Source organism: Panthera leo, chromosome B2 (genome assembly GCF_018350215.1).
Source record: "Panthera leo isolate Ple1 chromosome B2, P.leo_Ple1_pat1.1, whole genome shotgun sequence".
Taxonomy (NCBI): domain Eukaryota; kingdom Metazoa; phylum Chordata; class Mammalia; order Carnivora; family Felidae; genus Panthera; species Panthera leo.
In genome coordinates, this window is record NC_056683.1 from 45,113,974 (window position 1) to 45,127,565 (window position 13,592).

The window sequence follows — 13,592 nt, forward strand, 5'->3', positions numbered from 1 at the left end:
GATTTAATAGATGTTAATTGCATGATGGGTACGCTGAGCAGGGTAAGCGAGTTGCTGGCTTCACCAAGATGTGAAGTGGGACCGATGATGTCCACGAGCTGTCCACCTGGCTGCCTCACAGGGAGACATTGCATATGTGACACGAGGGCAACTCACTCCTTGCTCTATCCCTCAACTTACATTTTGGTGGCGTGTGGGTACCCTGGGGATCTCATTACGATGCTGATTATGACTCATCGGGTCTAGGGTGGGCCCTGAGATTGCGTATTTCTAAGAAGTTCCCAAGGGATGTCTATGCTGTTGGATGGAGGACCACACTTGATGAAAGTGACTCTTGACTGTTCTGGCAGATGCCCAGAGCAGCTCAGTACTAATGCTGGTTCTTCCTTGGCAGAGTTACAGCATCATGGCCAACCACATTCTTAACAGCAAAAGCATCTCAAACTGGACCTTCATCCCGGACAGAAATAGCAGCTGTGTCCTGCTACACTCAGTCAACTCCTTTGCCAGAAAGCTATTTATAAATAAATATCCGATTGACATATCAGATGTCTTCATTCATACTATGGGCACTGCCATATCCCCAGACAACACTGGAAAGAATTTCAGTTTTTCAATGAGAGTTAATGACACCAGCAGTGAGATCACTGGGCAGGTGTTGATCAGTAGAGATGAACTTCGGAAGGTGCCCGCTCCTTCTCAGGCCATCAGCATTGCATTTCCAACTCTTGGGGCCATCTTAAAAGCCAGTTTTTTGGAAAACGTCACAGTGAATGGGCTTGTCTTATCTGTCATTTTGCCCAAGGAACTTAAAAGAATCTCACTGATTTTTGAAAAGATCAACAAGTCAGAGGAGAAGAGGACACAGTGTGTTGGCTGGCACTCCTTGGAGAGCAGATGGGACCAGCAGGCCTGTCAAATAATTCAAGAAAACTCCCAGCAAGCTGTTTGCAAATGTAGGCCAAGCAAGTTGTTTACCTCTTTTTCCATTCTTATGTCACCCCACATCTTGGAGAGCCCGATCCTGACTTATATCACGTACATAGGCCTGGGCATTTCTATTTGCAGCTTGATCCTTTGCTTGTCCATTGAGGCCTTGGTCTGGGGCCAAGTGACAAAGACAGAGATCTCGTACTTACGCCATATATGCATCGCTAATGTTGCGGCCACCTTGCTGATGGCTGATGTGTGGTTCGTTGTGGCTTCCTTTCTTAGTGGTCCAGTGGCACATCACAGTGGGTGTGTGGCAGCAACATTTTTTGTTCATTTCTTTTACCTTTCTGTGTTTTTCTGGATGCTTGCCAAAGCGCTCCTTATCCTCTACGGAATCCTGATTGTCTTCCATACACTGCCCAAGTCGGTCCTGGTGGCAGCTCTCTTTTCAATCGGCTACGGGTGCCCCTTGGTCATTGCTGCTATCACAGTTGCTGCCACTGAGCCCGGCAAAGGCTACCTCCGGCCTGAGGCCTGCTGGCTCAACTGGGACATGACCAAGGCCCTCTTGGCCTTTGTGGTCCCAGCTCTGGCCATTGTGGTAGTGAACCTGGTCACAGTCACACTCGTGATTGTCAAGACCCAGCGACCCGCCATTGGCAGTTCCATGTTCCAGGAGGTGAGAGCCATTGTGAGAATCAGTAAGAACATCGCCATCCTCACACCGCTGCTGGGACTGACCTGGGGATTTGGAATAGCCATGGTCGTTGATGACAGCAACCTTGCCTTCCACATTATCTTCTCTGTGCTCAATGCATTTCAGGTAAGTCTAGATGCTACTGACCAAGTACTGAGAGAATTCAGGAAGAAGTTTTGTGATTCGGAGCTTTTGGAATCATATTTCTTTATTTCTGTCTTTTTTAAAAATTCATTTATTTATTTTGGGAGAGAGCGAGCACGAGCAGGGGAGAGGCAGAGAGAGGGAGAGAGAGAGAGAGAGGGAATCCCAAGCAGGCTCCGCATTGTCAGTGCAGAGCTTGATGTGGGACTCAAACTCATGAACCGGAAGATCATGACCTGAGCAAAACCAAGAGTTGGAAAGTCAACCGACTGACCCACCCAGGAGCCCCATAGAATCATATTTCTTTATAAAAGACAATAGATTTGGAATAGAATTTTTTTTTTAATTTTTTTAACGTTTATTTATTTTTGAGACAGAGAGACAGAGCATGAATGGGGGAGGGTCAGAGAGAGGGAGACACAGAATCTGAAACAGGCTCCAGGCTCTGAGCTGTCAGCACAGAGCCCGACGCGGGGCTCGAACTCACGGACTGCGAGATCATGACCTGAGCCGAAGTCGGCCGCTTAACCGACTGAGCCACCCAGGTGCCCCTGGAATAGAATATTAAGTGAGGAAATAAACTCTTTTTCCCCAGAAAGGCCTGGATGCAAATCTTGACTCTCTCATTTACTGATATATAACGTTCTTTTGAGGTATTTGATTAACTTTTCTGAGCCATATTTTTCTCACTTATAAAATGGGTATTACCACTGCCTGCCTGAAATACTGAAATAAAACAGTGGGTGGAAAGCATCAAGTTCAAAAATGACCTAAAGATCATGAATAGCACTACAGTAGGCTGAGCTGCTACTGTTCAGAACTAAATACCACTACTTCCCCCAAATCTAGGTACCCAACTGGAGGTATTAAAATGTGCACATTCATGGCATTTCTTTCCATTTAGAATTTTTGGTTCCCATTGGAAACCATCTTATTGTAATGAGGCAAATCATACAGAATGATATTAACGATGGTTTCTCTTCTCTTCTCTCACCTGTATGAATTAAGCAATGTTCACAGTTTCACGGGTATCTTTGCCAAATTTTTTATGCTTATATACAAATATATTTTCACATAATATAGGGGTTAAAATATACATTATTATGCACCTTACTTTTTCACTTAAAGATACATTGTAGCATCTTACCAGGTTACCATGTAGAAATATGACAGGATAGTATGCTGTATTCAATAAGCCTCTACTTGACTGAATTTTTTTTCATTTTTTTTTTCTGTCACCGGGTACCAAGGAGCCAAAATTTATTACACTGAATGTTAAATATGTAGATAGGAACTAGTTGATAAGAAAGCTTTTAGCTTTCTAAAGACCTTTAAAATAATCCTTTCTTCTGAGTGTATGCTTATTCGGAAATAAATGTTTTACCTAATGGATAATAGAGATTTTGGGTCACATATTTTCTCCTTTTTCTCTTTTAAGATTTGTGTATAAACAATTTCATTAAAATTTTTTTTATTTTTATTTAAAAAAATTTTTTTTTATGTTTATTTATTTTTGAGAGAGACAGAGACAGAATGTGAGTGGGTTAGGGGCAGAGAGAGAAGGAGACACAGAATCTGAAGCAGGCTCCAGGCTCTGAGCTGTCAGCACAGGGCCTGATGCAGGGCTTGAACTCATGAACTGTGAGATTATGACCTGAGCTGAAGTGAGACGCTCAACCAACTGAGCCACCCAGGCGCCCCTAAAAAGTTTTTTTAATGTTTATTTTTAAGAGAAACAGAGAGAGAGGGAGACACAGAGTGTGAGTGGGGGAGGGGTAGAGAGAGAGAGGGAGACACAGAATCTGAAGCAGGGTCCAGGCTCTGAGCTGTCAGCACAGAGCCCGACACAGGGCTTGAACCCACGAACCGTGAGATCATGATCTGAGGCTAAGTTGGACACTTAACCGATTGAGCCACCCAGGGGCCCCCAGTGATTTCATTTTATAATAAGCATTTTGATGCCTTGGAGAACAAAGCTAATAATAATGATAATAATGGTTCCTTGTCTTTGGGATCTCTGTTTTTATGCATTTCTATAGAAAATATGAATAGTATCCTATAATTTTTGTATAGCTCTTATCCATGTTTATGTGGCTAGTCATGCATAGGGCTGGGAGAACAACCTAGTGTTCTTAAATTTCTGTTCAGTATATTCCCATGGCTATTTGTCAGGAACCCTTAAGGAGTTGATGTATCTACTCCTCAACATTTCCCTTTCCTTGTCACCCGGTGTTGGGGTTGCAGATCTTTACTGTGATTTTTGTTGGGACTAGGCTCTGAGCACTCGTATTTTGGTGCCATGAGTTCCTTTACCTGTCATGACAGGATCAACTTGTAATTTCAACTCAGTTTTTGTCTTGACTCCTGGCAAAGGGGATGGAGCTCATCCAAATGCCAGTACTGATGGAGGTGAGAAGCTGAGAGCAGGGTGTGGGTGAAGGGTAGACCCTGGGCATGAGGACTGGTAGGTATTAGGCACCAGTGTTCTGGAGCTGGTTTGCCCTGGCTCAAGAGAAATGACTTCTATTTTTAGGAATTTTGCAAAGGGACATCATTAAAAATTAAATATATAAACTTTTAATTAAATAAAACAATGGCTCTGTTTAACGTCCTACATCCTCCAAATGCATTACTTCCTAATTATTTGTCTACACTTTACTTTGCTTGTGAGGGTATTTGCATCTACTGTATGTGTATGGTGGAAACCCTGTATTATGATGTGTCCATCCCTTTCTAACTCCATCTTCAGTGATGTCATGTTGTTAGATTTAAATCAGCCAGGGTGGGAGTATTTAAATGGAGAGTGGTAAGTGCTTCAAATTAGGAGAGCTGGTTATTGCTATTTACCAGACCCGTGGACCAGGGCATCCTGAGGATGCCCAGTGTCGGAGGAGAGAAAGGAGAGCCACAGATCTGTTGAGGTGGGAGACACAATGAAGTGAGCAGAAGGAAGCAGGACAAGCAGAGTCCTAGGAAGAGCCAAGATGAGGGGCAGCTGGGGCTGATAGAGCAGAGAGGGGAGAGGGACTCCTAAACGCACTGGGAGGTCCAGAAGATGTAGGAGAAAGACTCTTCTGAAGCTTTCCTGGTCCTAGCCTCATGTGAGCACCTCCATTGGTTTTAAAGCTCGATCATCCCCTTTACCAGAGGATAATTATTATGTAGTCAATTGCTGATTTGACTGCTCACTTGTAATCCATAACTTCTGGTTGGTATCCTCTCTTGTATTTACTGAATACAACTGTAAATACAGTTCCTTTCGTATGCCTTCCATAGCAGTAACTGTAGGTTGGGTAAGCTGTGGGGACCCCCTCATAGCTGTTGTAGCTAGAGAAAATAAATGTCTCAGTTCATTTGAGCCGCTGTAACAAAAATACTGTAGATTGGGTGGCTTACAAACAACAGAAATTTATTTCTCACAGTTCTGGAGGCTGGGAAGTCCAAGATCAAGGCACATACAAATGTGGTGTTTGGAGGGAGCTTGCTTCCTGCCTCATAGATCGATACCATCTTCTTGCTAGAACATCACATAGCAGAAGGGGCAAGGGAACTTTCTGGGGTCTCTTTTGTAAGCGCACTAATCCCTTTCATGAGGGCCCCACCCTTGTGACCTAATTACCTTCCAAATGCATGTCTCCACTTTGGGCATTAGGATTTAACATACAAATTTTGGCGGAGAGGATATGAACATTCCTTCCATAGCAGTAAAGCATATATTTTAAAACATGGGAGAACACCTTGACATTTATCTGCTCAAATTAAGCTTTATCTACTAAAAGAAATGCAAAGAAGCAACTACCAGTGTATTTTATCAATCAGATACTAAACCTTTGACTAATAATCTATCCAAATTTTCTGAATGATATTTCGTGTAACTTTTCCCAAGGTGGGACCAATAAAAAGTGATCCTACTAGAATATGTTCCTGTTACATGTTTATGAGTGTACAAATTCAGGTTGCATAATAAAGCAGTTAAACACACACAAACACAGATATAGATGCACACACACAAATAGAAACACACATTTACTGAGTACTTATTGTGTGTCAAGCATTATGCTAAATGTTGCAGATATGAATATAATTGGTTTAGCCTCAAGAAATTGAAAATCTAACAAGGAGAGAAATTCCTCTTAGTCCTTCAGCCAAAGGAATGCATGTTTTGGAAGAAACGGGCTAAACGTACAGTTCCTAGATATTTTAAAAATTTAACTCCTGGGCAAAATTCATGGAGATTCTGATTTAAAATGTATTCCCGGTACCAAAACCAGACCTGGTTGTATTTGTTCCAGGCATCTTTATACGAATGATGCTTTGTAACCTATATGACCATGCTAGCGATGACATTTTCTTGGTAGACACAATGACAGATTTCAATAGTTATCTTATAGGCTAAGAGTGTCACACAGAAAAGCAATCTGATAGAAGGTCTCCAAGCTTTGGAGTGCTTGCTGGACTGGCTGAATGGAGAGGTGGATTTAGTATGTTTGGGGATTGGATGAGCTTCGTGGTCAGCACTGGTCCCTGTGAAATCCTCCACCTGTCAGCTAAGCTTTTACAAATAGAGGTAGCAGTGGGTTTGATGTTGCTGTTACTGAGTTGCAACATCTTTATGGCACCACTTATATTAAACCCATGTGTCCTCATAGGCATCTGCTTAGCTAAGGGTTCACATTCGATTATGAGATCAAAGCAGCTTAACAGAGGGATGCTTTGCTAATCAAAGTCATTATCTCACTTCTCCTCTCAGGTGGACCAGGACTCAAGTAACCACGCCTTCAGGAGAAACTATCTAATGAATGTTGCTATCTGTTACATTTTGAAAGTTGAATCTCTGAGTTTCTTTCTACTTGTCTGAAAAATGGGATGAATACTTTTTCTTCCTTCTTCCAGGGGGGTTCTATGCCAATTCAAATGGACTGTAATGATAGAGGAACAGCCTCCTTTTGACTTTAATGGGGTCTCTTTTTGAATGGATGGTAAGGGATAGGAGAGCTATAATTCCCTCTATGTCATATTTGGAGCACCTGTTTCTGAGCACCTGTTATGTGCTTAGAAGCTCAATCTGTTTTATGTCTTAGGGCCCATGTACTTGACTTTTCCTTAAATTTTTTTTTTTTTGGTTTAGTTATTTATTTTGAGAGAGAGAGAGAGAGAGAGAGAGAGAGAGAGAGAGAGAGAGAGAAAGCAGGGGAGGGGCAGAGAAAGAGGGAGAGAAAGAATCCCAAGCAGGCTCTGCACTGTCAGCACAGAACCTGATGCAGGGTTTGAACTCACGAACCGTGAGATCATGACCTGAGCTGAAATCAAGAATGGGATGCTTAACTGACTGAGCCACCCAGGCACCCTGTACTTGATTTTTCTTTTCAAGTTTTATAATTTTCTTTGGTTGTGGATGGGGGAAGGAAGTTGAGAGTGCTAACAGAAGCTGAGCATAGCTGCTTTGCTTTTTTTGTGTGGAAGTTTCTTTCATTAGTTTGTCCAAGGACTGCAAAACTGCTGTCCATGGCCTAACATCTCCTCTGAGTCTTGCTCAGACTATTGTGTTCTAGTGAGATATATGTTCTGGCGAGCTCCTGGTCAATGCTAAATGCTTTTAGTTTGCCCTACTTAAAAAGAAATCCCCATAATCTTCTTGTATGAATCACAGACCTTGGTCTGTTGGGTTTAGTGACGTATCCCAAGTGTCGAGAACAGTGGCTGGCACGTGGAAGAGGCTCAATGAATATTCATTGAGTGTATGAACCCAGGTCGTGTGGCCTTAACAGAGTCAAAGATTTAATAAATTGTTTTTATTTCGTTTGTTTTTTAAACTAGAAAAGGACTGATAAATACCAATATTTATTATTATTATTATTATTATTATTATTATTATTATTATTATTATTGTAAATGGCTTTTCTTTCCTCTTCTTTCTCAGGGCTTCTTCATCTTGGTGTTTGGAACAATCCTGGATCCAAAGGTATTGTAAATCCTCTTCCCCCCCTCCTCCCTCTCCTCCTCCTCCTCCTTTTTCTTCTTCTTCTTCTTCTTCTTCTTCTTCTTCTTCTTCTTCTCCTTCTCCCCCCCCCCTCCCCATTTTCTTCCTCCTCCTCCTCCTCTTGCATTAACTGTATTTGGCCCTGGAATTCTCACTTGGAAAGACCCCTTACTGAGCATCTTTGACTTCAGTCATTTGTGCACACACTCAAACAGGGCATCACTCTTTTTTATGATGGAAGTAATATCTATCTTACAAACTCTTATAGAGCTGAGCATTTTATGTGCATTACCTCTAATCCTTAAAACAATCTTGGATATTCTTATATTCCATTTTATGGATGAGGAAACTGAGACTCAGAGTGGTTAAACTTGCCCATGATCTCTACAGAAACCCACTCTAACAAGTTGAAGCAGAAAGAGGACTCATGAAATCTTACAATATCATCTTTGGGGACGTCCCTCTGGCTTAGAGCCTTGGAGGCTACATCCCAGGCACAGTTCCCCATCCATAGCATGGAACTAGACACCAATGTTCCTCCTCATTTTCCTGGGCCCAGATAGCACAGCTTGCCAGGCCAAGGTCAGGTAGCAGATGATAAGCTAGAATTGCTGCTACTGTTGTCTTGGAAGTCACCTTCACCCTGCCTGTTGGGGCCCCCTGGCACCTGCTTCTTTGCACTGACATGTCTGATTGGCTGAGTCCAGGTCACATGGCTGCATCTTAGCTGCAAGGGAAGTTGGGACAGTGAGTTCTACTTTATAGAGCGGTGGACCCAGAGAAGGGAATTTCCCAAATACGGATGAGTGTGAATAGGTGGTGAGTGGTGAAGACACATAAAGACTAAACATGAATAAAATATCAAATGGTTACCCAGCCTTCTAAGATCACCCTCTTTCACCCCCTGCCTCCTGGAGTGAGAAAAGCAAGCCACCCTCTCAAATGTAGATGCAAACACTTCCCCTGCAGGGGCGTTTAATGAATTAATTTTTTATCTATGCTATTCTATTATTAAGTTAATGTCTGGGGTTTGTGAAAGGGGCAATTCACACCGGTCCTTTCATTTTGTTATGAGGATACCATATCAACCTAACAAAAATTATTTAGAGGTGGCAGAGTATTAGTGTTTCAGTCTTTCTATGTACTATCTCTGAGACACTGGGGAGTCCTTCACTCTCAGGAACCCAGATCCCCTAAACAGAATGCAGAGATAATGATGATTTTCCTGCCTCTTCTGCCAGATGAGGTAGAGAACCAATGTGATTTTGCAAGTGAAAAAACACAGAAAGCATTTAAGGTGGTACACAGTTGCATACCGTATGATTGTGGGTTTTTTTTTCTTTATTAACCATAATACCACAACTAGTATTTGTTGTCAAAGCATCAGCAGCAACATTTTTACTTACTGATTTACCAGGTGTTGTGAGATGTGCAAAGAACTCTAAGACCTACAACTTTTTATCAAGATCAAAACCTCTCATATTTAAAATTATAATAGGTAAAGACTCAAAGATGTCACAGGACCATACATGATTAATTGATACAAAGCTGTATATGCCAGTAGTCAAATTTTTACATCAGTAAAAAACAGTGAGCATGTGTCCCCAGACGTGTTTATTATTAATTTACGAAGTATGTATTTTGCACACTGTGAAACATAAAAAGAAAGAATTGTAAAGAGAACCTCCAGTATGTCTTCTCATATCCCCATGGGCCCTTGAGGGCACAGCCCCCAAACCCCGGGGGGTGCTCCTTCCTCTCCGGAGCCTGTGTGTGGCAAAGAATATCACATTGTCTGCGAAGGGTGAAGTCACTCTGAGCTGGAGGACTTGGGCATCCATTAACTGTCAAGACAGAACTATAAGGCCTTGGAAGATGAGTGGCATTTTGTAAAGTAGAAGGGAAGACAGAGTAAAAACAAAAAGACACTGCCTGCGTTCAGCCAGAGAGATTGAGGGAAAATGACAGGTTGGTCTGGAGTCAGGAGACAAGAACTCAAGTCTTGGCTCTTCTCTGCAGTCAACTGACTTTTTGGCTCTTCTCAGCAGTCAACTGACTTTGGGTGTCCCTTCATCTCCTGAACTTAATGTCCTCGGTTATAAAATGGAAATAATGGTACCTATTTGACAGGACTGTTTTTTGGATAAAATGAGATGGCGGGTGTGAAAAGGACTTTAAAGTGCTTTTTCAAGACAAAATATAAATATACAATAAAATACAATTAAAGAAACAAAATATATTTGACACTAATATGCTATATTAATATTCTATTAATTTATATTATATATTACATTAGTGTTAATAAAGAATATATCATCATATATTATATAGTATTGAATATATATTAAATAGATTTACCTTTCATATTTATATGTACGTTAAATCTATTTAATATATATTTAAAAAACAAAATAGAATTGTTATTTATTATTCTTATTATTCTCCGTTCCACGGGCTTTTGCCATATTGCATAAGATTCTTTTTTTTTTTTTTTTTTTTTTTTTAGCTTTGGATTGACCTCTAGAAAGCAGGGTTTAAATAACTGGCAGCTGTGGGAGATGTTCAACTATTCAAGGGCTGCAAAAAAACTACTCCCAGTGCTAAGTCAAAGATTGCTCTAACCCGTGGCAAAATGTGCTTCTTAGTCACTGGGTTCATGTTGAAGGCCCCTGAGTATGAGTGTCCTGAGCCAGCCTCATCTTCCTTGTGCTTCCCCCTCTCTCCACCTTTTCCCGAACCACTCCTCCAAGTTCCTGATCCCTCCATGACCCACCGACAGGACCCAGCTGGTAACACCCTCCCTTGCCAGAGTGTTCGCCAGGCCCCAGCACGTGTGATGGCCTCTCGTAATTTTTTAAATTATTAACCCCTTTTGTTCTCTCTCCAGATAAGAGAAGCTTTAAAGGGTCGAGTAACTTCTGCAAAATGGATCTCCAGAATCTCAGAGGTAAAGCCTTCATGTGCATTATTGCATTTAGACGTTTGACAAGATGACAACAGTGTTGGCATTTCTGGCGTATGGACTGTTAATAAACCAAGCACCTTAACGCTCTGTGGTATGGGTTTTTCAGAAGTGCCAAGGGAGCACCTCTTTGAGCTGTTCAGATTCTTTCTGGAGTGGTGGGACCACATCCAAAGAAAGGAAAGCACACTTAAATGCATTTAGAGGAGAGTGGCCAGGCAGGGGGTCGGGAGGGGGCCTGGAGGGACAAACCGCGACCCATGCAGCAGGAGAGCAAGCCTGTGATGAGGCAGGGAAATGAGAGAAGGGAAAATCTCAGCTTCCCTTGATAGGCTGTTCGTTCTCCATGACTCCAATCGGTTGAACCACATCCACAGTGTGAAAGTCCAGGGAAACAAATTCTGACCCTCCACAAAGAACTTCCTCATAGCTTGATTTTCAAGAAGGGTGACTGCCATGGTTACCGGAATTGTCAGAGAAGGTTCGGGGCTGCTCAGCGGTGTTGTGGAGAAGGCTCTACAGTTTAGTAGCCCACAAGCCCTCTCCTTGATGTTCACTTCCTACAGTGTACAAATCATGTATTGTTATGCAAAGGTTCGCTCCCTCAGCTCTTCTGAGTGAGGGAAAAACTAAAAAATGTTTAAATGGCAGCACGAGGGGATCAGTGTTGGCCCAGGGAACATACTGAGTCACAAGAGAAGAGGCAATCTAGAGTTTCCCATGCCAACATCGGATGGGATCTATACCACCGTGCGTGGACTGGGTTGCAGGACATGTGCATGGAGAGGGGTGCCCCATCACTGTAGAGCTGGTACCCATGGCCCTGAGTAGCAGCATTGGCCCCCCCATATGTCCTTTGCCTTTCTATTCTCTCCTCTTTAGGCCCCCTTTTATCTTCCCTCCTTTCTCTTCCCTCTATTTTCCTGTCTCCTTTCCTGTTACTCTTACCTAAACTTGGTCCTTGGTCTCCAAACCTGGCAGATTGTTGACCTCTCTATATCTTTTCCAGCTGAAATTTTCAAAAGCTAAGTTTTATTGAGAATAAACGTCAATAGTTACCCAAAGCAGTGGTTCTCAACATTACCCGAAGATCAGAATCGATTAGGAAGCTTCAAAAAATGTTGCTTGAGTCTCACGCCTGAAGATTCTAATTGGATCGGTCTGCGATGTGTCTGGGAGTTTTACAAGCTCCCCAGGTGGTTCTAACGTAGCCGATGCTGAGACCCTACCTAGCATTGTACATATTTGCCTCCGATCAGTCTGCCTGGCATAAGTATCCCCTTACCACCTCACTGGGTCTGTCCCCTGCTCTCAGGAGAGTCTTGGCTCTTCCAGTCGCTTCCAGTCTGTCACTGTTCCTTTCCTTATGCATTTCTAGTACTGATTCATTCAGCCACCACAGGGGTGAATTGCTCTCTGATCATCTGGCCCACTTCTCTTCGTGTCTGTACTTAAATACAAGTCAGGATTATACCCAGAACTTTATTACCAGTTTGTTGGTTGTTTGAGTCAGTGGTTTTCAATGCTGGCTGCACCTTAGAAACATCTAGAGAACTTTTAAAAAATACCACGTACGTCCAAGAAAATTTAAAGCAGGGAGTAGGGCCTGTCACTTTTTTTGGTTTGTTTTAAAGTTTCCCACTGATTCTGAAGAGCTGCCAAGGCCATGAACCACTGGTCCAGGAACCTGGTAAATTTATCCTAACGTCTTAAAATCCTTCCCCTGCCCGCTAGCTGTAGGCTGTTCCAAGTCGGTTTTATCAGCCCTCCTCAGAGGAAGTAGGGCTTGTCTGTCTTCTCTCCTGCTTCGAAGACCTCTGCTCCCCGTGTAGCAATCTCCTACAGGCCAGGCTGAACTCTTTCTCCTGTCACAGCTGTCTGCAGGGCATCAGTCCCAGCTCCCCAGACTCAGGATAAGAAATGTGTTCTTTTGGTATCCGGTGTGGTGAGTTAGTCCACGCTCATGCGGTAATCATTTCACCAGAGAGCTGATGCATCTTAAGCAACATTTACCTAAAACACGAGGATCTTTTAGACTCAGGTACATTATAAAAGGATGACTGTATCATGGAAGATTCCAGCAGGCCTGCTGAGAAAAGCTATTTGAGGGCTAGGAGGCGTTCCGGTGTTGCTCTGTCTCTCCACGCCACTCAGCTGCCTTCTCCCCATCTCCCTCCCAAACTAGAGACCCCTCAGGACCAGGAGCCAGGCCAGGTGGGAGCCGGGGGATCTCTCACACGGGCCTGTTATTGTGTTGTACGTGGTGCTAATACAAAGAAGGAGGGGGTTAGAGTGAAGGGATAAAATAAATTGCTGTGGGTCACAGTTCTCTATGTGCTTTGACTAGTTGTGATAATTGAAAAGACTACTAATGATAAATGCAATTATGCCTCTGTCATCAACAGAATCTTTCTACTGATTTCTCTGGTCACCCCACCAAAGGGCCAAGCTAACATAGCCGGCTATACTCCTAACTTGGGAGGTGAGTGCAAAGGAAGGGGTTCCCAAATTCATGACATTGTAATTAAGAATGTTTTTTGTTTTTCTTTTTTTAATGTTTCTTTTTTTTTAAATTTTGGTTTTTTAAAGTTTATTTACTTTTGAGAGAGAGAGAGAGAAGGAGAGAGAGAGAGTGTGAGCAGGGGGAAGGGGCAGAGAGAGAGGGAGACACAGAATCTGAAGCAGGTTCCAGGCTCTGATCTGTCAGCACACAGCCCGATGCGGGGCTTGAACTCATGAACCTCTGGATCATGACCTGAGCTGAAGTCAGACACTTAACCGACTGAGCCACCCAGGTGCCCATGAATGTTTTTTTTTCTTGATTGAAAGGATTCTTCTTATACAATCTATTCTCCTCTAGCTATGGTTGGAGTTAC

The 13,592-nt window shown here is 42.7% G+C and overlaps 1 protein-coding gene across 2 annotated transcripts in view; it reads left to right on the top strand.

Annotated features, from left to right (window-relative positions):
• ADGRF2 (adhesion G protein-coupled receptor F2) overlaps positions 1–13,592 on the top strand; it is a 41,951-nt gene that overhangs the window by 25,046 nt on the left and 3,313 nt on the right. For both annotated transcript variants that reach the window (XM_042938998.1, XM_042939000.1), the window contains 4 exons: positions 395–1,756; positions 7,695–7,736; positions 10,642–10,701; positions 13,122–13,198. In XM_042938998.1, coding sequence (XP_042794932.1) covers positions 395–1,756; positions 7,695–7,736; positions 10,642–10,701; positions 13,122–13,169 — 1,512 coding nt within the window. In that variant the 3' untranslated portion in view covers positions 13,170–13,198. The remainder of the gene's footprint in view (positions 1–394; positions 1,757–7,694; positions 7,737–10,641; positions 10,702–13,121; positions 13,199–13,592) is intronic.